Raw genomic sequence first — 21,170 nt, 5'->3', positions numbered from 1 at the left:
CCTTAGGTTAATCTTCATAAAGCATACACACCACCCAGAGATAAGATCAAATAATTCAAAAACTGCTCACGAGTTGAACTTCTTTGGAAACCCACAAAAGAATTGCGGCTTTCATCTGAAAGGTTGGATTCAACGCTCCTGGCATCTTCATCCTCTTCGTTGTCATCAGTGTGACGGGTGGCAAGCAGCAGCTCAACCTGTCTTGTTTTAGGGGGGTTCCCCTCTTCCGCACCCTCTTTTTCACTTCCACCATCGAGATAGGCACTGGCAGTAGCAGAATCTTCTCTCCCTTTTTCATATTCCTCCTCCCTCTTACCTGTCTTGGCATGAGTGAAAGAATCTTCCCTTCTTCCCAGGAGCGGGGCTTCAGGTGATGCTAGGTTAAGCTGAATAGTTTTTTGGAAAACCGCATTCCTTTCAGGGGTGCCAGAAAACTTTTCTCGGTCTACAGTTTGGTTATCTTGCTTGAAAGTCTTGCCCTTGAGCGGTATTTTAACCTCGGTTCGAAAGTCGCTCGGCACGCTCTCAACAGACATTTGTGTTTTTACGGCTAAACCTCCCTGAAATCCTGACTCATCAGTCACTTTCTTCCCTTCTTCATTGGACAGAAGCAAAGCAGCACCAGAGATTTCTCCAAAAAGCTTTTCTAAGCTGGATTTGAATACAGAACCATCTTTTTCTAGGGCAACAGATTTTGTTACAGTTTCATTTACGTCTTGGGGAAGAAGGCCCGTCGTGCTATCTGAGCCATGGGCACCATGGAGGTTCTCCTTCATTCTGATATCCAACCATCCCATTTCAGAAGGTTGCATCTGGGCAGTTTCTTCAAGGAGTTTCCGGAAGCCTGAATTAAATTCTCTTTGCTTCAACTTGGATGGGGCAACTTCCTTGTTTACAGTTTCATTAATCTCTTGACCATAGCCAATTCCCTGCGGGCAAACTAAATCTACAGTCCGATTAGACTCACTCTCTGTTTGTACCCCATGACCACTGCTTGAGTCTTTCTGGCTTTCTGGAAGAACTTCAGCATCTTCCTTGAGCAGATTTTGGAAGCTGGCTCTGAGTTCACCTTGCCTGAAATTGGAGGGAGCAGTGGCTTTTTCTATCATCTCAATTATCTCTTTATCATAAATTGAACTTGTGTTCTGATGGGGCTGTAATGAACCATGGGCTGGCTTAGGAACTGCAATGTCTTTGAGCAAAATTTCGGAGCTCTCTTTAAGTAGTTTGCTTAAACTGTCTCTAAATGCCACATGCTCAGCTGAATTTGGTTTAACAGTTTTCACGACCGTCTCTGCCACTTCTGTAGGTTGCTCACCAACATTCCCTTGAGCTCTTATGTTTTCCTGGTTTGAAAATGACAACAGCACAGCTGCCTCTCCTGCTGGCCCACCCTGCATTGTAGTCAATAACTTGCCACTGTCTTCGTCCGTATCTAAACTTCGGTCAAGTGTCCCACCAACAGTCTCTTTAGGAGGATTGGCCATTTGGGGTGAAACAGGAATGATCTTTCTGGTCGCCTGCTCAGAAGACCTCCGCTGCAGTTCCCCAGGGACACGGTCAATTTGTGCTTCCAAAATACTCTCATTTGTGGGTGTTTTTGGCAATTCCTTTAAAAGAAAGGCTAGTTTGGCATTCAAATCGTTGATTTGCCTTTTTGATGGAACATTAGCTTCTGCCGCTGTCTCAAAAACCTCTTTCGTGGGAGAGTTTGCTCTGTTCTGACTGGCGAGACGAGCGTCAGGCAGTATCAGTTTTGGCGAAGGAATCTGGAAGAATTCTTCCTGAGAAGTAGCATTTAGATCCCTTTGGCCTTCTTCCCTGTTGGGAGATTTTCCAGACACCAAATCTGAATCTTCTGTTAATCCAGATGAATCCCCCAAATGCTTTTTGAATGCAATGTGTCTATCCTTGGGTGGGACATCTTTTTGTATTGTTCCATCTGTTTCCCAGGACTCCACTCTGCTATTTTTTTCATCCGTGTCACGGCTGCGTTCCATCACCTTATTAAAAAAACGCCTCTTTTCCAATGGAGAATGTGCTTGTTCAGAAACATCCGCCGCTATATGACGACTGGGTGAGGAGCTCTCATCTGAGGTGTCCTTTAGCAGCCTCTCTAAGTTAGTGACAAAAGCAGTGGTGTCAGCTTTTGGTGGAACCAAAGTTCTGCTTACAGTCTCTGGAACCTCAGAGACTTTTCCATCTGCACCTGCAAAAACAGCCCCCTGCTGTTGATTCTGGTTACTGTAAGACGCTTGCACCTCTGTTGCTAACTCCACCTGTGGAACCCCTTTCTTGTCAGCCAGAGGATAAGCCAGCAAGGACTCCTGAAATGCTTCTTTCAACAGTTTCTGCACGCCACTGTTAAACAGACTGTGCTGTACTTTGGATGGAACATTTGTTTTTTCTATATACTCTTCCACTGGACGCACAGTCTTTCCCTCTGCAGGGGCAAATTCTACATTTCCTAATTGCACAGCATTCACTGATGGGGAGACAGCTGTCCCTCCTGCTTGTTTCGGGACAACACGGTTTGCTTCCAATACATTTTGTTCCTTCACGTCAAATCCTTGGAGGATCGGTTTTTGCTGTTCACCTTCCAACACCACCTGGCCATTTCCTTCCCTGACTTCTCCCAACTCTTTCAGATACCTTCCTGTACTACTTTGCCTGCCTCTTGGGAGAGTCACCTTCACCTTGGTTTCATCCATTCCACTCTGCGGCTTAGCCCCCACATCCCAAAAGTTTCTCAGGCTTTTGAACTGCGAAGGATTGAGCATCTGAGCCTTTGCCTCTTCATCTGCTTTTTCCTTTAAAGCGTGAATCTTAAAGTGTGGCTTCTGGTGCAGAGCAGATGAAGCTCTCTCTGTTTCCAAACCATCAGCTTGTAAACCTCCATCCTCTTTAGAGAGAACCATGTTGGGTCTTGGGCACGAATTATTTGCATCCAGCAACTCTGTAAATGCATTATTCCTCTGGTCACTTAGGGGTATTTTGCCAGATCCATCAACAATACGGCCCCCTTTGGATTTATCCATTACATTTGGTCGAACTTTTCCTGAAGGCAACTTAATGCCATTATCATCAGGTCCCGAGTCATCCGCACCAATTTCAACTTTTCTGAAGGTTACTAAATTATATGTGCCTTGTTCGTTATCAGATTCTCCAGTAACATATCCTGAGGATCCACCCACTGGTTTTATTCTGCTGCGTTCCTCTTTATAGATTGGTATCCGGTTACTCCCAGGAGTGCTTTCACTTAATAGGCCTTCCTTATTTGCAGGCTTTGGGTTCATCGCCTCTCTTTCCCAGAAAGCCCTGATATTCTTGACTTTTCTTGGAACCTCTGATTCTTTGGATTCATCTTGAGGTAAGGTAAGAAGATTCCCTCTACTGGGGTGCTGCATGGTTTTGTCATCTAGATGCCCAGATTCTTTCCCTTTAGGTTCATTAAACAGCTCTCCAGATTGATGCTCAGAGTTTGCTCCTTCCGAAAAAGCTTTAACACCTTCCTCCCCATCGGGCGTAACATCTCCCCTTTCTGTTACTTTTCCAAAAGAAGAGACAACACTTTTCAAACCCGGTTTTCCCTTTGCATCTTCCAACATCTTCCGTTCTTTGCCCAAAGCACTTTTGTCCTCAGTTTCAACCTTGCCTCCCGCAGCCCTTTCATCTCTCTCGTTTGCAGGCTGGTCAATGGCCTGAAAACATGTTCTCTCATTTAAATGAATGTCCTGCCCTTGGGAGCGAGAGGAAGCAACCTCCCCTGTTTTGCTTTGATCTTCTAGTAACAGGCTGCCTGGACTTCCATCCTTTGTAAACGGCGACCCACCCGGAATGTTTACCATTTCGTGGAATCGATAGTCCTTGCTGGTTGGCTCTTCTCTTTCACGTACAGAAGAATGCAGATTTGACATATCTGAACTGCAGCCTTTATCTTTTGCAGTTGCAGCAGATTCTCTTGCCTTGGGGATATCCATTTCCTCTGCAAGTCCCGCGTCTTGCGGAAGCGTCTCTTTTTTATCATCACTGGAACTTCTTTTAAACCAGTCGAGCACCTTAGATATGGACTCATCGGCTGCCTTCAAGATCTCAGCAGTGTATTTGTCAGATTTGGAAACAGTTTTAGCACTCGGAGCCTCAACCAGAGCTTGCTTACCTTGTTCAAGGTCTGCAGAGCCAACTTTTGGCACCTGAGGGTCTTCTGTTTTAGGCAGCTGCTGGTCTGCAAGAGACAACCAATTTTTGTTGTTGTAGTAGCGAAACTGCCTAATTAAAGAAGCCTCAGTCAATCAAATTGATTGTAATGAATGGGCCAGATCTGCATAAAATCAGCATGTGACTAAGCAGAAGATGGTGCATTTGCGACACAGCAGCTAGTTTCATCCCTTCTGGATGAGAGTGGGGATGGAACGCCTCTTCTAAGATGTTGCCTGGCATGTGATGTATTTATAATTTTAAAAGCATTTGTTTAAAAAGGATTCTATTGCCTGATTGAAAAGATTTTCAGCCAATCGGTTAATCAATTCAAGGTTGCAGTTCCAGCTGGAATACAAGCTCCCCCCCCCCAAAAAAAGCAATCAATTTCTTTGAAATGTTAGCAATGATGGTAATATGCTTTAAATAAATGTGAACTAGTTATTATTGAGAATAAGGTGCAACGTATGAGCTTTAATCTGATGCCTCAACTGCAAACTATGCAAGCAAGGGAAAGCTCCCTCTTTTTAGTCGTGATTCCTGCATTGCCGGGGATTGGACTCAGTGACTCTGGCGGTCCCTTCCAACTCTACAATTCTATACAATTCTATTCATGTTCTGCTCAAGGGTTTTCTGCAGGGATCTCGTTGGTCACTGGGAAAGGCTGGACTGGAATGGTCTGATCCAGCAGGTCTCTTGTGTTCTTAACCAGGAAGTGGAGGGAGGGGACTCTGGCTGCACTTTCTAAACCAGGGGTCAGCAAACTTTTTCAGCAGGTCCACTGTCCCTCAGACCTTGTGGGGGGCCAGACTATATTTTTTTTTTGGGGGGGGGAGAACGAATTCCCATGCCCCACAAATAAACCAGAGATGCATTTTAAATAAAAGCATACATTCTACTCATGTAAAAACACCAGGCAGGCCCCACAAATAACCCAGAGATGCATTTTAAATAAAAGGGCACATTCTACTCATATAAAAACACGCTGATTCCCGGACCGTCTGTGGGCTGGATTTAGAAGGTGTTTGGGCCGGATCCGGCCCCCAGGTCTTAGTTTGCCTACCCATGTTCTAAAGAACAGCAACAGCTAGATGAAACCTCAGCCTCCTCCTTAAACAGAGTTACTTACCAATTACACAAAATGCAGCCCCTGTCAAGACTTAAAAACCTGCACGCCCCAATTCTGATATGATTTCAAATCAGTGGCAGCACAGCAGCCAAAGGAGTGCATCTTGAAGAAAAGTGATCAGCGAGTGTGTCGGGATGTGGTGATGGGAAGCGAGAAAACAAGCAAACGGTTAGGACTTGAATTGATCAGGGTTAAGATAGTAAAAGCATTAGTGATCCCTCCAAATGGCAGACAGCTAGACAGGGGCCTGAAAATCTCACTAGATTGTTAACTCACTGGGATATGCTATTATTTCTTACCAGGTGTGCTTTTCGAGACGTCCTGTTCGAGGCTCGGTGGCTTAGTTTTGATCTGAGGCTTCGTGGTATCGGTTTGTTCTTCCCTCACTGAGGGGAAGGTCTTGCTAGGAGAGTCACTTGGAATTGTAGGTCCCGCAACAGGATGTTTCTTAGGCTGCAATGTGTTGGATGGCAGACCCGAGTTCTTGGCACCATGAGAACCTAGTGCCGTTCCCTCTCCTTGGCTCTCGGTGTTACCGTTTAAGACTGGAGAATGGGCACGAGGAGGCTTAGACGGGAGAGTCCACCGACTCTGAAGCGCACCTGGGTCGCCCGCTCCGTTCCCATTGGCCTTGGCGTCGTCGGAGTCCAACAAAACGAACTCCCCGGATTCCTTGCCCTCGTGCAACTCAAGGCTCGGCGGGCGCTCCTTCCGACTGACGCTGGACGAGAACCGGACCTGCTTCAGCCTCTCCAACGAGTTTTCGGAGAAGTCTTCGGATTCGCCTGGAGGAGGAGGGCTCTTCTCCGCAACACGTTCAAGGACGGTCGGGGCTGGCAATCCGCTTTTGCCGGAGGGCTCCAAAGTGTGGTTCAAGCGGAGCACTTCGGAATCGGTGGAGCTGGAGCTGGAGCTGCGCTTCAGAATGCCCCTGGGCAGAGACCCCTGGCCGTTAACCTGCTTGATCCTTTTTGGAGCCTGGGGAAAGGGCTCTTCGCTCTTCAAGCTGACGTCTGATGTCTTGTGGATGTTTCTCCTGGCTTTGGGCACAGGTGGTTTCCCTGCCTGGCTCTGCAAGTCGTTCGGTTCTGCAGGAGCCTGCTGAGACTCCGCTACCCTGCTGTGGTTTGTTACGTCTACCTTGGGCTGGTTTTCTACCGAACGCGGGTCTGCAAAACAAGATGCAAAGCGCGCACAAAGCAAAGGGTAAAACACACTACATGTAAGGGACACACGTTAGTTGCAAAAGGGGGGGGGCATGCAACTAAGTAAAAGCATTATTGCGTGTCTTGGGGAAGGAATTGCATCAACGTGCTTGTTAAAGTAAAAAAAAAAATGCAACGTAACAAGGCAGCACCAGTTTAAGCTTTAACTTGGGCCTGATCTACGTATGTAGCAGACTGAGAACTGTTCCACTTCATGCTGCATGTTAAGTTGTGGGTGAACATATCAGACGACACAGCGATTCTTCAAACAGCTCTTGTTTATTCACAGGCCAGAACAGAACTGAGCTGAACTCAAGGGTTCAGTCAGCCTGCTTGCATTACAACGTTACTGTAACAACTTTCTAAACCTATCCAATCACTGAACGTCACTTTCGATCCCTTATTTGCATAACTATCTACAGTATCCCCCTGCTGGCCCAGGGTGAGAACTTCAGTACATAACACTGCAGGTTTCTGCATACTGCAAAAAAAAGGGAAACCTAACAATTCCTTGGGAACATGGAATCATTAACACGACACCCAAAATGTAAACGTATTTTGTCACACTTGGTCATGTTTTCAGTGTCTCCACAGAAACAACACAGATTATGTATTTAGAAACCTTCACCTTTCTCCACCACCATTCCATGTTCAGGCTGCTCATTTTTTGCATGATCTTCTAGTAGAGTTGATTCATTGAATGGGTTTTTCCTTTGCTAGAACAAAATAAGAATTTTCTGCTTAGCACTACAGTATTACTGGGGGCGGGGGGGGGGGAGAGCATGGGAAGGAAGGAAGGAAAATGGAAAACGTAACAGCATGTTTTGCGGGTCTCAGTAAGACAAACTATGGCTTACCAGGACCAGGTGAATGTGCAGGCTTCCAGAGAAGGATTTTTTTACTCCAATGCTGTGCTGAGTTAACCCAAGTTTTGGCTTCACACATTGGCTAAAACCAGACGTGGTTTAGCACTCTCCCTGCTTATCATTTAGCCAAGAATAAACCTGTCTTTTTCTTCCTGTGGTTTTAAAAGGATGCTAAGAAAATGGGTGGCAGCAGAAAACGGTCATGTTGAGGAACCTTGAGTTACTGTGAGTGGGACTTCCATGGACCCTGGGATATGAAAAATCTAAAACAACACAAAAATCTGAACTTGCAGCCCTGTTTAAGGAAGCTTTTAATGTTTAATAGATTATCGTATTTTAGTGTTTTGTTTGAAGCCGCCCAGAGTGGCTGGGGAAACCCAGCCAGATGGGCGGGGTATAAATAATAAATTATTATGATGATGATGATGATGATGATGATGATGATGATGAAAAGGGGGCTTGAGGGGAGCATTTTTCCTGTAAGTGGAAACCATGGAAACCCATTTAAATTTTTTTTTAAAGGAGGGAGGAAATGGTTATCATCCCAGGGTTCTAGAAGTACAACCCAAGTTCCAAAATGAGGACAAAAAAAGCTTGTTGCTTTTTAAAAGACGAGGGAATCCCTAAACACACACACACTACCAAGCGATGGGACCAGATCCATAATTTGCAAACGGGCAGCTAAAAAAACAAAGCACAGCAAATATTGAACACACAAATATGGACCCTTATAGTGATATATATTTGACCATTTACAGATCACTGCATTGCTTGCATGCTAGTGAGGCCCTCCCACTTCAATAAATACCAAAGTGTGTGGGAACATGTCCAATATCTCCAGTCTAACCAGAACTTCCAGGCTACAGCCTGTGACTGTTGCTCAGGTTTGACCAAAGCTGCAGTCCACATTTCAGCGCCAAAGGTTGGTTGCTCCACTACTCTCTATGCAATTCATGTCAAAGTAATTTTATGGGGGGGGGGGAATACCGATATAGTTTCAAAGGAAGCTTAAAATGAACTCCCAATTGCTCATTTGTTGGAGCAAGGTACACTTCTCACCTGATCCCATCAGCTGATGAGTAGTGGGATCATGTATTGCTCCAGGATCAGGAAAGGGGTTTCATTGAAACCTGTGTTAAAATTGGGTGGGAAACGTGCTTTGGCAAGGGTTTCATTGAGAACCCCTTCCTAATCCTGGAGCAAGCCTCTTTGAAGCCACGCTTTCAAAAGAGGCTCATCACCTGACGCCACTGTGATGTCAGCTGGCGGGGGGGGCAGCCCACCCACCTGTCAAATTTGGCCTGGCAATTTAAGATCTGGCGGCTCACTGGGCGGTGTGAGGGGAGGTTCCCTACCCCTGGTGTAGTTAATTCCTTTGGCAATAACACAGAGATCATGGTGACCGTATTATTTTCTCATTGTCTTCCATCCAGGACACTGACAATGAACTCACCTTAGACGGTGAGGCAGCTAACTTCCTTGTTTTTTCTTGAGGCGTCTCTAATGCGTCAGAGGCTGCACTGAACACTTTGGGGCTGTAAAGAAAAAGAAGAAGCAGCCCATTACTTGGAGCTTGCTATGCCACACACTTGAAACTAGCTTAAATATCAGGGCTCCCATGCAAGGAACTCTAGGCATCTGTAACTATTTTAGTTTCAGCCATTATGACCTTGGAGCTGGGTGGACAGACCCTCAAGTTATCCCACCCGCAATGTATTTAATCGATTCTCCTCCCTCTCTCACACAATGTCACAGGATACCACATAATGCAAAAATGAGGAATCTGAAAGGCTTTAAGTGAAGGCAATCTGATTTGTCATTTGCAAAAAGTGTTTGCAAGGTTGCAAGTCAAGAATTATAGAGAAATTCCAACCACCTCCATATAAAAGTCTACTAGCTCTGTATTGAAAAATCTCACTTTTTCTACACATTACTGAGCAAGGCAGAGCTCCTGTGCTGAGGCAGTGCAGGGTTGTGTTATGTCTACATGAAGCAGTGATTCTGAACATTCACACACAAAACTTTGCAATACAAAGAAGCACTGCCTCCTGCCCCCATTTTCTATGTAAGTACCCAGAGCTCTAAACAAAAGAGACAGAAACACAATGTGTGAAGGGCTGTTACATGGAAGATGGAGCAAGCTTGCTTTCTGTTGCTCCAGAGGGTAGGAGCCGAACCAGTTGATTCAAATGCAAGGAAGGAGATTCCGGCTAAACACTGGGAAGAACTTTCTGATGGTAAGAGCAGTTTGACAGTGGAATGGAAGGTCATGTGGAACTTTCCTGGAGGTTTTAAAGCAACGGTTGGCTAAAGGGATTCTTTAGCTGTAATTCCTGCATTGTAGGAGGGTGGAATAGATGACTTTTGCAGTCCCTTCCAACTCTCCAATTCTAAGATTCGGTGAACAGAGCATCGTTGCAGAACAATACACAGGGCCTTGCCTCAGTGATAGCTCACATACCTTATACACAGAAGGCCCCAGGGACCATGCAAAACCCTGGAGAGCAGTTCCACTTCTCCATTGATAATACTGAGCTAGATGGAGTCATGGCTACGTGAAAGGCAGCCCCCCACCCTGTGTTCCTAAAGCCAAAGATGGCTGTCAAACCCTCCCAACCAGATATAAGTATCCACTTGAGAACTGACTGTGTTTGCAAAGGAGGGAACATGCCTGCAGTCCAGGTGTGGTTTCTGAATCATCTTAGCACAAACACCCACAAAAGGAAGCACCACAAAACGGGAAGCAAAGTAAATCCAAAAGGTGCAGAAGTCAAATTTATGGAAACCAGCTGTATCAACTTGTTTTGGGCTGTCCTAGTGGTGCAGTGATAAAATTGCTAACGCATTTGCAAAGCTAAGCAGGGTCTGGTATGGTTGCAAATTGGATGGGGGACCACATGTTGAGATTACCACATTGCAGGGGGTTGGAACCTCAGGGTCCTTTCCAACTCTATGAGCAGACAACTCTTTATCATGAATATCCATTATAGTTACTTTAATTAACCTCCACCCAAACACTTCGTCTTCTTCTTCTTCTTCTGATCTTTTCCTACATTTATCCTGGCAAGTGGTATTTACTGTGGCTTATAGTACAATTTGACAGCTGCACCCAGGAAAATTCCGCCACAGTTGACAGATGGAGCCAAACACCTTTCTTCCACGCCTGTGCCATCTCCAAGCTTGACTACCATAAGGGGACAGTCCTTGAAGTTTCATTTAGGATGATGTAGGAGATGGGAAGCAGGCCTGGTTGCAGATAGGGAACCAGGAGGAAAATCATACAAAAAACAACTGCTCTGATTTCCTCCATCTGACCAGCTTGGGTTGCTGTGTACTATGAAAGTCTGGAAGAGAAGGGGGCCTCAGGTCACTCACACCCTTCAAAATAATAACAACAACACCTTCAGCAATATGAATTTCCATTGTCAGCTTTGTGCGACAGACCTAAAGGGCTTCTCACTTAAAGTACACTTCTCTCTTCCCACCCACAAAAAGGTAGGTAAATACTACTCTGGAGAAAAGGAACAGTTCATGAAATTGACAGCCCTTCCCTCACTTTAAACAAGGGCGATTTTCATTTATTGCAGTTCACATCTAAGGCACATTCCTTTCTAACCCAGAATGTCTATAGGTGTGGATGGGGCTAACGTTTGCTCTAACAAAAAGGGGAGGGGGGAACTGTTCAGTGTGTGAAACGATGAGGCATTACCCATCATGCCACATATAACAAATAATTCTAACAGGCCATTAAAAAAAGAATATCCACAAGAGGAAAATAAAGGGGCCTTTGTAGGTTTACCAAATGATGCTGATACTCGCCATTAGCATCGAGACAACACGGTTTCTGACTACAGTATTTTGCTTTCTGATATTCTCCCAAATAGATTCCGTCTTTTGGAAGCTAGCCATCAGAGGCAACTACAATAGTCCCCACAACACAGTTCTATTCACTGAACAATACTGATATTGTCACCCAACTAGGTTCCCTGAGACACACTGAAAATTATTCTGTAGGTAAAGTTAAAATATACAGTTAATTAAGTCACAATGCTGAAGGCCGCATTTTCTGAATCAGTTCAGCTGACCAACTGGTTTATACAACAACAACGATAACAACCAAGTTATCAACACGTTTCTCTGAGTGTCTAACCTTTCATCAGATTTCGATTCCACCTCTGCCTCTTTTATGGCACCCAGCAATTCTGCAGGCGTGAAAACTTCCTTATTGACATTGTTCACCCAGCTGCTCTTTGTCTTGTCTGACTTACTTTGACTCAGTTCTGCTGAAACAAACAGGGGAAAGGTTATCTTGCGTTTTCTCTGTAAATCCTCAAAACAAGGGATACCAAGGAGCTTTTAAATTGGCACGCAATCAAGCACCCACCTTCCAGCCTATTCAAGTTTCTAAGTCTTAAAAGGCATTTCCATAGTTTTGTAACTCCTGGGGTTTTTAAACAACTATTTTTTAACATGCGAAATACGCTTTACAAGCACAAGGCATTGGCAGTGGCGTAGCGTGGGTTGTCAGCACCCGGGGCAAGGCAAGTAATTTGCGCCCCCTAACCCATGGATTTGCGCCCCCTAACCCTAACCCACAGATGTTGCGCCCGGTACAGCCGGCCCCCCCTGCACCCCCCACGCTACGCCACTGGGCATTGGAACAAACCCTGTTATGATAAATGGGATTCATGAAAGAGTTACAAATGTCATAGAAATCCACATTAAGTAGACCTTAGACTCTCAACGCAAGTCGTTCCCACAACAGCACCTTTGAATTTCCATGCATCGAGAAGACATCTAAAAACAAGAAGAGCCTTGCTGGGCCAAGTCAAAGGACAATTAAATTCCACTTTCTCCAGCAGCCCAGCAAAATGGCGTACTGCATTGGAGAGCTATGGCTAAATATGTCTCTCACATATCCATGAATTGGCCTAGTGTATTTTTTAAAATGGCTGCCATCACCGCCTGAGGGAATGACTTCCCTAAATAAGTCTACGTGGTGCTGTGAATAAGCATTTTGAGATACTTGGAACCTTTGCCGTCGGCCGGGGGATCAAGAGCCACAGAGCGGCTGCTCCCCTGGCCTCTCAGGAAGAACATTGCAGCAAGGCGGGTGGAGAGATCATCCGGGCTCCATCCATCCGTCGGCCAGAGAAAGGAGGAGCTACAAAGTGCTTCCTCCCTCCCTCCCTTCCAGAAAGAACACTGGACCCCAACTGCCATTTTGCACCGGGTTTGTCAATCGTGCTGCAGGGAAGCGTCCCTTGACCTGACCCATCAGCCAAGGGGCTATAGTCTGCAGAGGGCCTTCTTGGTAGTGGCACCCTCCCTGTGGAATGCCCTCCCTTCAGATGTCAAGGAGATAAAGGATTCCATAACTTTTAGAAGACATCTGAAAGCAGCCCTGTACCGGGAGGCTTTTAATGCTTGATGTTTTTATTATGTTTTTAGGTATGCTGTAAGCCGCCCTAAGAGGCTGGGGAAACCCAGCCTGATGGGCGGCGTATATATAATAAAATGGTTATTATTGGTTTGTGTGGGCTTGGAGTGTGTGTGTGTGGATTTTGTATGGTGCTCAGTTAACTGCCATTCATCCAAAGGTCCCAGGGCAGCTCATGACAACTGAAAAAGTTTAGAACAACCAATAATCATAGAAACAGGGTGGGTCGTAAGAAAATCTATGTACAGTGGTACCTCGGGTTAAGAACTTAGTTCGTTCTGGAGGTCCGTTCTTAACCTGAAACTGTTCTTAACCTGAAGCACCACTTTAGCTAATGGGGCCTCCCGCTGCTGCTGCACCGCCACAGCACAATTTCTGTTCTCATCCTGAAGCAAAGTTCTTAACCCGAGGTAATATTTCTGGGTTAGCGGAGTCTGTAACCTGAAGCGTCTGTAACCTGAGGTACCACTGTACTCTTGTTGTCTGCCATAAGCTACCTTGATGGTCATTTGATCAAAAGTAATAATGAAATAATTAAGTAATAATTAAATAAAGTAATAAAGTAATAATGAAAGGTGAAAGAGTTTCAAGTAAAACAAAGGTTGCCAATAACTGTGCAGGTATATGATTTTTTAATTTGTTTTTAGAACACTTCAAATCGTTTTTCAACATTTTAAATATGTTTTTTTATTTGAAATTGTGCCATTTTGACATTTTTATGTTTGCCTCCCTGGTTTCCTTTGGGAGGAAGGGTGGGGTACAGATTCAATAGAGGATAAACAACGTTTTCGGGTCCACAAATACAGTCTGTCACCAGACACATGCAGCAACCTATTTTACTGGATATTAGATAATGCTTCCTTCAAGCCTAATTACAGCAGGGGGGCTTGAAGGCTGTGGCCCCCAGAGAAGGCCTCTGCAGATGTGCCCCACAGGTACCATGTTGGCAATTCTGGGAAGAAACTCTCTTTTAAAAAAAAAAAAAGGGTTTTATTTATACTTTTCAAATTTATACATTTCATTAATTTTACAATCATTTTAACAATTCAACATTTCACTTCCTTCCCCCTCTTTGTGCGGTTTCTTAAATTTATTTTTAAATACCTTCTGCATATCCAAATTCATTTAATTTGCTCATTGAATTATCTACTTTAAATACATACTCTTATGAAACTGCAGGTTATTACAATAATCCTGCCAATGTTTTTACCTGTTTGCAATTTATCTGTAAATATTCAATAAACCATTTCCATTCTTTTATAAATAGTTATCTTGATTTATTTTTCTTCCAGTAAGTTTCGCCATTTCTACATATTCCATAAGATTTCGTATCCATTCTCCCTATTGGGTACTGATTGGTTAGCAGACCCAACGATACGATAATCTTTATTGTCACTGTCCCATACAGAACAACGAAATTGGGGGAAAAAAATCTACGCAAGACATTCAAAACCAACAAGCCTGCTATCCCAACCTTGCTTGCTGGGACTTCTGCTTCTTTCCAACTGGAAAGTAATTCTCAGTTAGGATCTCAGTCAACTATATATTAATTAGATTTTTTTAAAAAACCACCCTAATATAAGCTTCACATTTTAAAGAAATCATAAGGCAGTTAAGACGGTTAGACAAGATGGCCTCCAACATCCTGTGCGATTCTGTGATTCTGTAGTTTTCTTCTTGATTGAAGCTCTACACAGAGACGCAAGTACCTTTCTTCACTTCAAAACAGCTCTACTATTTTTATTATTTTTAAAGTCAACACTGCATACCTGTTGGAAACGGCTTCCTCCTCATGGACGCCCGAATGATGTCTGCTCCGTGAATTTTCTCTCTATGCCTCTTGGACTTGGCTTCGTAAAACCACTGCCCGCTCATGTTCTTAACTTGGATCTCATCTTTAACTTTTTCACTTAAATGCCTGGGGGGGGGGGTGAGAAGGAAGGGGTAGAAAGATTATTACACATATCTTGCAGCGAAGCAAGCTTGACCATACTGTCTTGGAAGCTATCTGACCAGACAAGGAACACACACAATTCTTTATCTTAGGTAATTTTCTTCTCATCAAATTGTGGTGGTGGTTTTTAAAGCCCATATGAAAATTCATCAACATTTTAGTACCAATGTACATCTTTTGTTTATTTATGTACCGTATTTTTCGCACCATGGGACGCACCAGACAATAGGACGCACCTTGTTTTAGAGGGGGGAGAACAAGGGGAAAAAATTCTTCTGCTCTCTGCCCAGCGCCCCTTCAGCGAAGCGGCAGGAAGCGCTGCGCAGAGAGTGGGAGAATTTTCCCCCTCTTGTTTTCCCGCTCTGAAACAAGGTGCGGTTTAAGGTGCGTTCAGGCGGCTACCTTGGAAGCCTGGAGAGCGAGAGGGGTCGGTGCGCACCGACCCCTCTCGCTCTCCAGGCTTCAGGTTCCTTTCGACCTGCTCTTTGGGGCTGGTGAGGGGAAGCCCACCACCAGCCCCAAAGAGCAGGTCAGGGAGCAGCGGAAAGGCGCAGCGGAGAGGCTGCTGCCATAGTCACGCGTCACTTCTCCAGCCGGGAGAGGGTTGCGAGGGGCTGTTTTAGCCCTGCGCGCGCTCTCCCGGCTGGAGAGGTGATGCGCGGCTATGGAGGCTCCTGCCATAGCCGCGCGTCACCTCTCCAGCCGGGAGAGGGTCGCGGAGGGCTGCTTTAGCCCCGCGCACGCTCTCCCGGCTGGAGAGGTGACGCGCGGCTATGGCAGGAGCCTCCATAGCGGTGCGTCACCTCTCCAGCCGGGAAAGGGTCGCAGGGGGCTGTTTTAGCTCCGCGCGCACTCTCCTGGCTGGAGAGGTGACGCGCGGCTATGGAGGCTCCTGCCATAGCCGCGCATCACCTCTCCAGCCGGGAGAGGGTCGCGAGGGGCTGCTTTAGCCCCGCGCGCGCGCTCTCCCGGCTGGACAGGTGACGCGCGGCTATGGAGGCTCCTGCCATAGCCGCGCGTCACTTCTCCAGCTGGGAGAGGGTCGCGGGGCTATGGCGTCTTCGCTCCATAGGACGCACACACATTTCCCCTTCATTTTTGAAGGGGAAAAAGTGCGTCCTATAGAGCGAAAAATACGGTATTTATAATATACACTTTCATTTAAAAACAAACAAACACCAATGTACGTAGGCAGCATACAACATAACCAGATTAAAATCAACATAACCAGAATAAAATCAGCAGAAAGCATCCATGAAAACATTAATAAAACTGAATACATACTGAATGAGTAAAAAGAGGAAACTTATATTGTGAAGGCCTGCATAGACAATATAGTTTTCAAAAGACATCTAGAAGAAGGGAGGGATAGTTCTTGCCGAACCTCTACTGGCAGGGATCTCCACAGGACAGGGAAAACAGTCCCCAAGAGAAGGCCAAGTGAAATTCAGGGATGTATGGAACTAACAGATGTTCCCCATCAAAGGATCTCAAGAGGCAATTAGGCTTAGCACAACACGTTTTTTTGCAAAGCAATAGTATGACGCATCTTTGTATTTTCTTTCCACGAATACATGCATTGTTATGCACACTGCGCCACAATATATGCATTTTTGGTACACATTGCTATGTGGTGTCTTTATGAGGTACGGTTTATTTACACATGTTTACAACCTGAGCCTCTCTGCTCAAAGCATTGCACCGCAAGATGGTCCTGCTCCTCCGACTGCTACCACCTTGGATCCAAAAAGAAATGAAGCATATTTGAAGGAGCGTCTCCACCCCCATCGTTCTACCCGGACACTGAGGTCCAGGGCCGAGGGCCTTCTGGCGGTTCCCTCACTGCGAGAAGCCAAGTTACAGGGAACCAGGCAGAGGGCCTTCTCGGTAGTGGCACCCACCCTGTGGAACGCCCTCCCACCAGATGTCAAAGAGAACTACTACTACTAGGCTTTTAGAATACATCTGAAGGCAGCACTGTTTAGGGAAGCTTTTAATCTTTGATGCATTACTGTATTTTAATATTTTGTTGGAAACCACCCAGAGTGGCTGGGGAAGCCCAGCCAGATGGGCGGGGTATAAATAAAAAATGATGATGATGATGATGCAGAGGGTCAGCTTGCTGTGTTTAACACTTTTTCTCTGCTGTCTCTGAGTGGAAGAAGGGGCTGATACCCATCTGCCACCCAGCACAGAGCATCCGCTTTGTTAACCGCCCATTACCTTCCTTTCGTTCTCCACAATTGCTCTTCTCCCAGGAAATTTCATGAGCATGGAAAAAATGGGTTTGGCTTGTGTTTTGACACTGCTAAATTCAGTGTATGGCAGCCCATCTCATTGCTCCAAGCACTGATTAAACTCCGAGACCCAGGAATTTAGGGGGAGGATCTGGAACCCAGGAATTGAGGGGCTTTCTAGGCACCCACAAACTCATAGCAATACTTGGGAGTGACCTTTCAAAAGTATGTACTCTCTCAAGCCACCCCAGCCCTCTTCACTTGCAGTTATGAAGCACCACTTTGAATCAACGTGACTGGTCATAAGGGAGTTAGAATTCCAGCTTCTGTAACACATGACTTGTCTTCCTTTGTTATTCTAGTCTAGGGGCTTTAAGTATCCAACACAGAAAGGGATTCCTAACCGTTCAGCTCTGTCTCCTGCGTCACTGTTTTTTTAAATCAATGGTTGCTTTTATGGAGCGTGAGGACACCACATCATAAAAACACCGGTAGATCTATATTCTTTTTTACAACGGCACAGAGCATATAAAACCTCTTTACCCTGGCCTTTGACCCCTGAGATGCGTTGTATTCAGGGCCCACCCTATTCCTGCAATTGCAACCTTTTTTCCCCCTGCAAGGGTTATGAACTGGGGGGGGCAATGTTATCACCCTGGGCCAGCAGGGGGATACTGTAGATAGTTTTCACTCAGGTCCACATATGCAAATAAGGTGACGTTCAGTGATTGCATAGTTACAGAAAATGGTTACTGTTGTTTTGCAGTTGAGCTCTATATAAGCAGGCTGGCTGAACCCTTCAGTTCAGTTCTGTTCTGGCCTGTGAATAAACAAGAGCTGTTTGAAGAATTGCTGTATCGTCTGATATGTTCACCCACAACTTAACAGCCAATGTGTGTGTGGTGAGGGGGATGGGGAACAGAAGAAGTTCAAAATCCTGATTTTTCATAGAGTCATAGAATTGCAGAGTTGGAAGGGACTCTGAGGATCATATAATGCAACCCCCCCCCCTGGCAATGCAGGAATATGCAGCTGGGAATCGAACCTGCAACCCTGGCATTATCAGGGTATAAGACAAGGTTTCCACCCTAAAAAATAATGCCAAAAATTAGGGGGCATCTTATACGCGGATACATCCCCCCATTTTCTTAAATCTGAGTCCCCAAAAATAGGGGGCATCTTATACATTGGGGGCGTCTTATAGACAGAATAATACAGTATTTTCTTGGTTTGAGAATGCCACTAGGACAGTCTGAATTGCTTTCAACAGAAAAGCACTGATTTGGGTAATAATGAATCTGAAAATGCCTGATTCACTTCCTTTGGCTCCAGGTACTCTTGCTGACTAACAAGAGGGTGCAGTGCAGGTAGTCAACTCAAGGATGAGTCACTCAGAGCCAAACTGCTTGCGGCATTAAGTACCAAAGGGGAGGGGCTGGTTTTTTTATTTTAAAAAATGCAAATAGCATCATTGAGGAAGGGCTGGTTAATTATGGGATCAGAGCAATAATGAAGAGTGATTTTAATCCTGTGTAAAAGCTAGTAAAAGCACTGAGTTTAGTGCTTGAAGGGCTTTATTAGGTAGGTGAGGGAACATAATGAACTATATTTTATCTTCCTACAGACCCACATATGTGGGTTAGCAGACAGAAGAATCAGCTTACCGCTTGTGTTTAAAAGCGCAGGGTTTAAATCTCATTTTAGACAGCTTAATTGGAAACACAAAAAGTAGCCATTAGGCTACTCGTCCTGTGTTAACCCTGTTTATCAAAGAAACAGGCTACGGCAGGCATAGGCAAACTCAGCCCTCCAGATGTTTTGGGACTACAACTCCCATCATCTCTAGCTAACAGGACCAGTGGTCAGGGATGATGGGAATTGTAGTCTCAAAAATATCTGGGTGGTGGGGCTATTGCAATGATCCTGGACCATGGAGCTGTCTTTAAAGAAAGTTCAGAGCTTGCAGTTGGTACAGAATGCAGCAAAGAAGAAAGCTGGCCCTTGCTCCACAAAGTTTTCAGCTTCACTGGGTGCCCATTATTATCCAAATTCAATTAACAGTGCTGGCGTTGACCCTCTGAGATCCTTAAATGTCTGGGGAGCTACCTAAAGGACTAGGGGAAAGTATTCAAACATGTGACACACACCCCTTCTGCAAGATCTGAAACTGTAAAACCCAGGAAATGTTTCACCAACTCATTTGCTATTTGTGTAGAGACTAAGTTCTCCTTATACTTGGGAGGTGCAGATGCAGTGAATTATCAGGACTTGTTGACACAATCATTTAAGCCATCGATAGCAGCCCTTTAAGCAAACCCATTGCCGAAGTAACAATCTAAAAGTAAATATTTGATTCTAAATGCACACCACACCCTGCCTTATCAGCACAAAAGCCAATGACATAATTTTACAAGTACCTCCCCACCAGCAAGGATGCAACTAAAGAAACATAAAGCCCCGTATTTTTCAAGCCCCTGTAGATCACATGAAGGGATGTTATACATTTTCCCTCATACAGTAATGTTGTACTCAAGGCAGCTGAGAACAATATGCCTAACTTCCGGTGGTCGTGGGTGAGTGTGCCCCAAAGGGCCAGCCTTTTTCAACGTTGGGTCCCCAGATGTTGTTGGACTACAAATCCCACCATCCCTGACCTGCTAACTAGGGATGATGGGCGTTGTAGTCCAACAACACCTCAAGATTGAGAAAGGCTGCCCTAAGCAGATCACTGTTGCTCCTTAGTTTTCTACAAGAAAAGTACAGACACCTGCTTCGGAGATATTGTGACTCAGCAGAATTGATTAGGAAGGATTTTATGATCCTGAGACTCAAAGCAGAGAATATATTTTCTTTTGTATCCGCCCCTTTCCGCACCCATGTGCCTCTCAAAGCAGTTTTTCTAAATCTCCAGTGATTTCTTCTCCTTTCACACACAACGGTGTACTTTTTTATCTCCTCCCCGCCCAAACTGCCAGCTTCCTCCATCTGTCCTCCCTGGTCCTTTGACACTCACTTCTTCCTCCTTTTAGCCACATTCTTCTCTTATCTCCTTCCTTTCTATTCTCAGTTGCAGCTTTGGGGGCCTTTTGGTTTAGAGAAAAAGGAGAGTGTGATAGATGCTTACAAAAGAATGCACAGCATGGAGGAATTGGATAGAGAGAAGCTTTACTCCCTCTCTTATAACTCTGGGACATCAAATGATGTTGACTGCTGGAAGGCTCAGGAAAGATAAAGTACTTCACACAGTGATGGCCATCAACTTGGATGGCTTTAGAAGAGGATTAGTCAAATCCATGGATATCAATGGCTATTAGCCAGCATGGCTAGGCTCTGCCTCCAGTCAATGCTTTTGAATACCAGTTTCTGGAAAACACAGGAGGGGGAGAGAGGTGTTGTGTCCTGCTTGCTGGTTTCCCAGAGACATCTGGTTGGCCACTGTAAGAACAGGAAGCGGGACTAGATGGGCCATTGCATTCTTCTTCTAGTTGTTGTTTAGTCGTGTCCGACTCTTTGTGACCCCATGGACCAGAGCACGCCAGGCACTCCTGTCTTCCACTGCCTCCCGCAGTTTGGTCAAACTCATGCTGGTAGCTTCGAGAACACTGTCCAACCATCTTGTCCTCTGTCATCCTCTTCTCCTTGTGCCCTCCATCTTTCCCAACACCAGGGACTTTTCCAGGGAGTCTTCTCTTCTCATGTTGTGGCCAAAGTATTGGAGCCTCAGCTTCAGGATCTGTCCTTCCAGTCAGCACTCAGGGCTGATTTCCTTAAGAATGGATAGGTTTGATCTTCTTGAAGTCCATGGGACTCTCAAGAGTCTCCTCTAGCACCAGAATTCAAAAGCATCCATTCTTCGGCGATCAGCCTTCTTTATGGTCCGGCTCTCACTTCCATACATCACTACTGGGAAAACCATAGCTTTAACTATACGGACCTTTGTTGGTAAGGTGATGTCTCTGCTTCTTAAGATGCTGTCTAGGTTTGTCATTGCTTATTATTATCAACCTTTCACCTGACTTTTTGATTGCACAGCCATCACCCCTCAGAAAAGGAAAACTTCCATTCCCTTCTTCCAGAACTTCCCAGCCTCCCTGCCACCTTCACTCAGCATACAATATGTTGCTGGTGTTGGAATTGGTCCA

General features: G+C 45.2%; 1 protein-coding gene across 49 annotated transcripts in view; it reads right to left on the bottom strand.

Moving 5' to 3' along the window:
* The window catches only part of SYTL2 (synaptotagmin like 2), a 63,174-nt gene that overhangs the window by 16,501 nt on the left and 25,503 nt on the right, over positions 1–21,170 (bottom strand). For 8 of the 49 annotated variants that reach the window (XM_083609429.1, XM_083609422.1, XM_083609419.1 and 5 more), the window contains exons 3-8: positions 14,607–14,755; positions 11,548–11,677; positions 8,851–8,932; positions 7,160–7,247; positions 5,626–6,495; positions 4,160–4,225 (exon numbers count right to left, since the gene is read on the bottom strand). In XM_083609429.1, coding sequence (XP_083465555.1) covers positions 4,160–4,225; positions 5,626–6,495; positions 7,160–7,247; positions 8,851–8,932; positions 11,548–11,677; positions 14,607–14,755 — 1,385 coding nt within the window. Of the gene's footprint in view, positions 1–70; positions 4,226–5,625; positions 6,496–7,159; positions 7,248–8,850; positions 8,933–11,547; positions 11,681–12,430; positions 12,577–14,606; positions 14,756–21,170 lie in introns of those variants that run through there. The other 41 variants (XM_083609452.1, XM_083609416.1, XM_083609438.1 and 38 more) reach the window with 13 other exon arrangements.

Source organism: Podarcis filfolensis, assembly GCF_964270895.1.
Source record: "Podarcis filfolensis genome assembly, chromosome: 4".
NCBI classification, from domain to species: domain Eukaryota; kingdom Metazoa; phylum Chordata; class Lepidosauria; order Squamata; family Lacertidae; genus Podarcis; species Podarcis filfolensis.
This window is presented reverse-complemented; position numbering and strand designations above follow the sequence as displayed.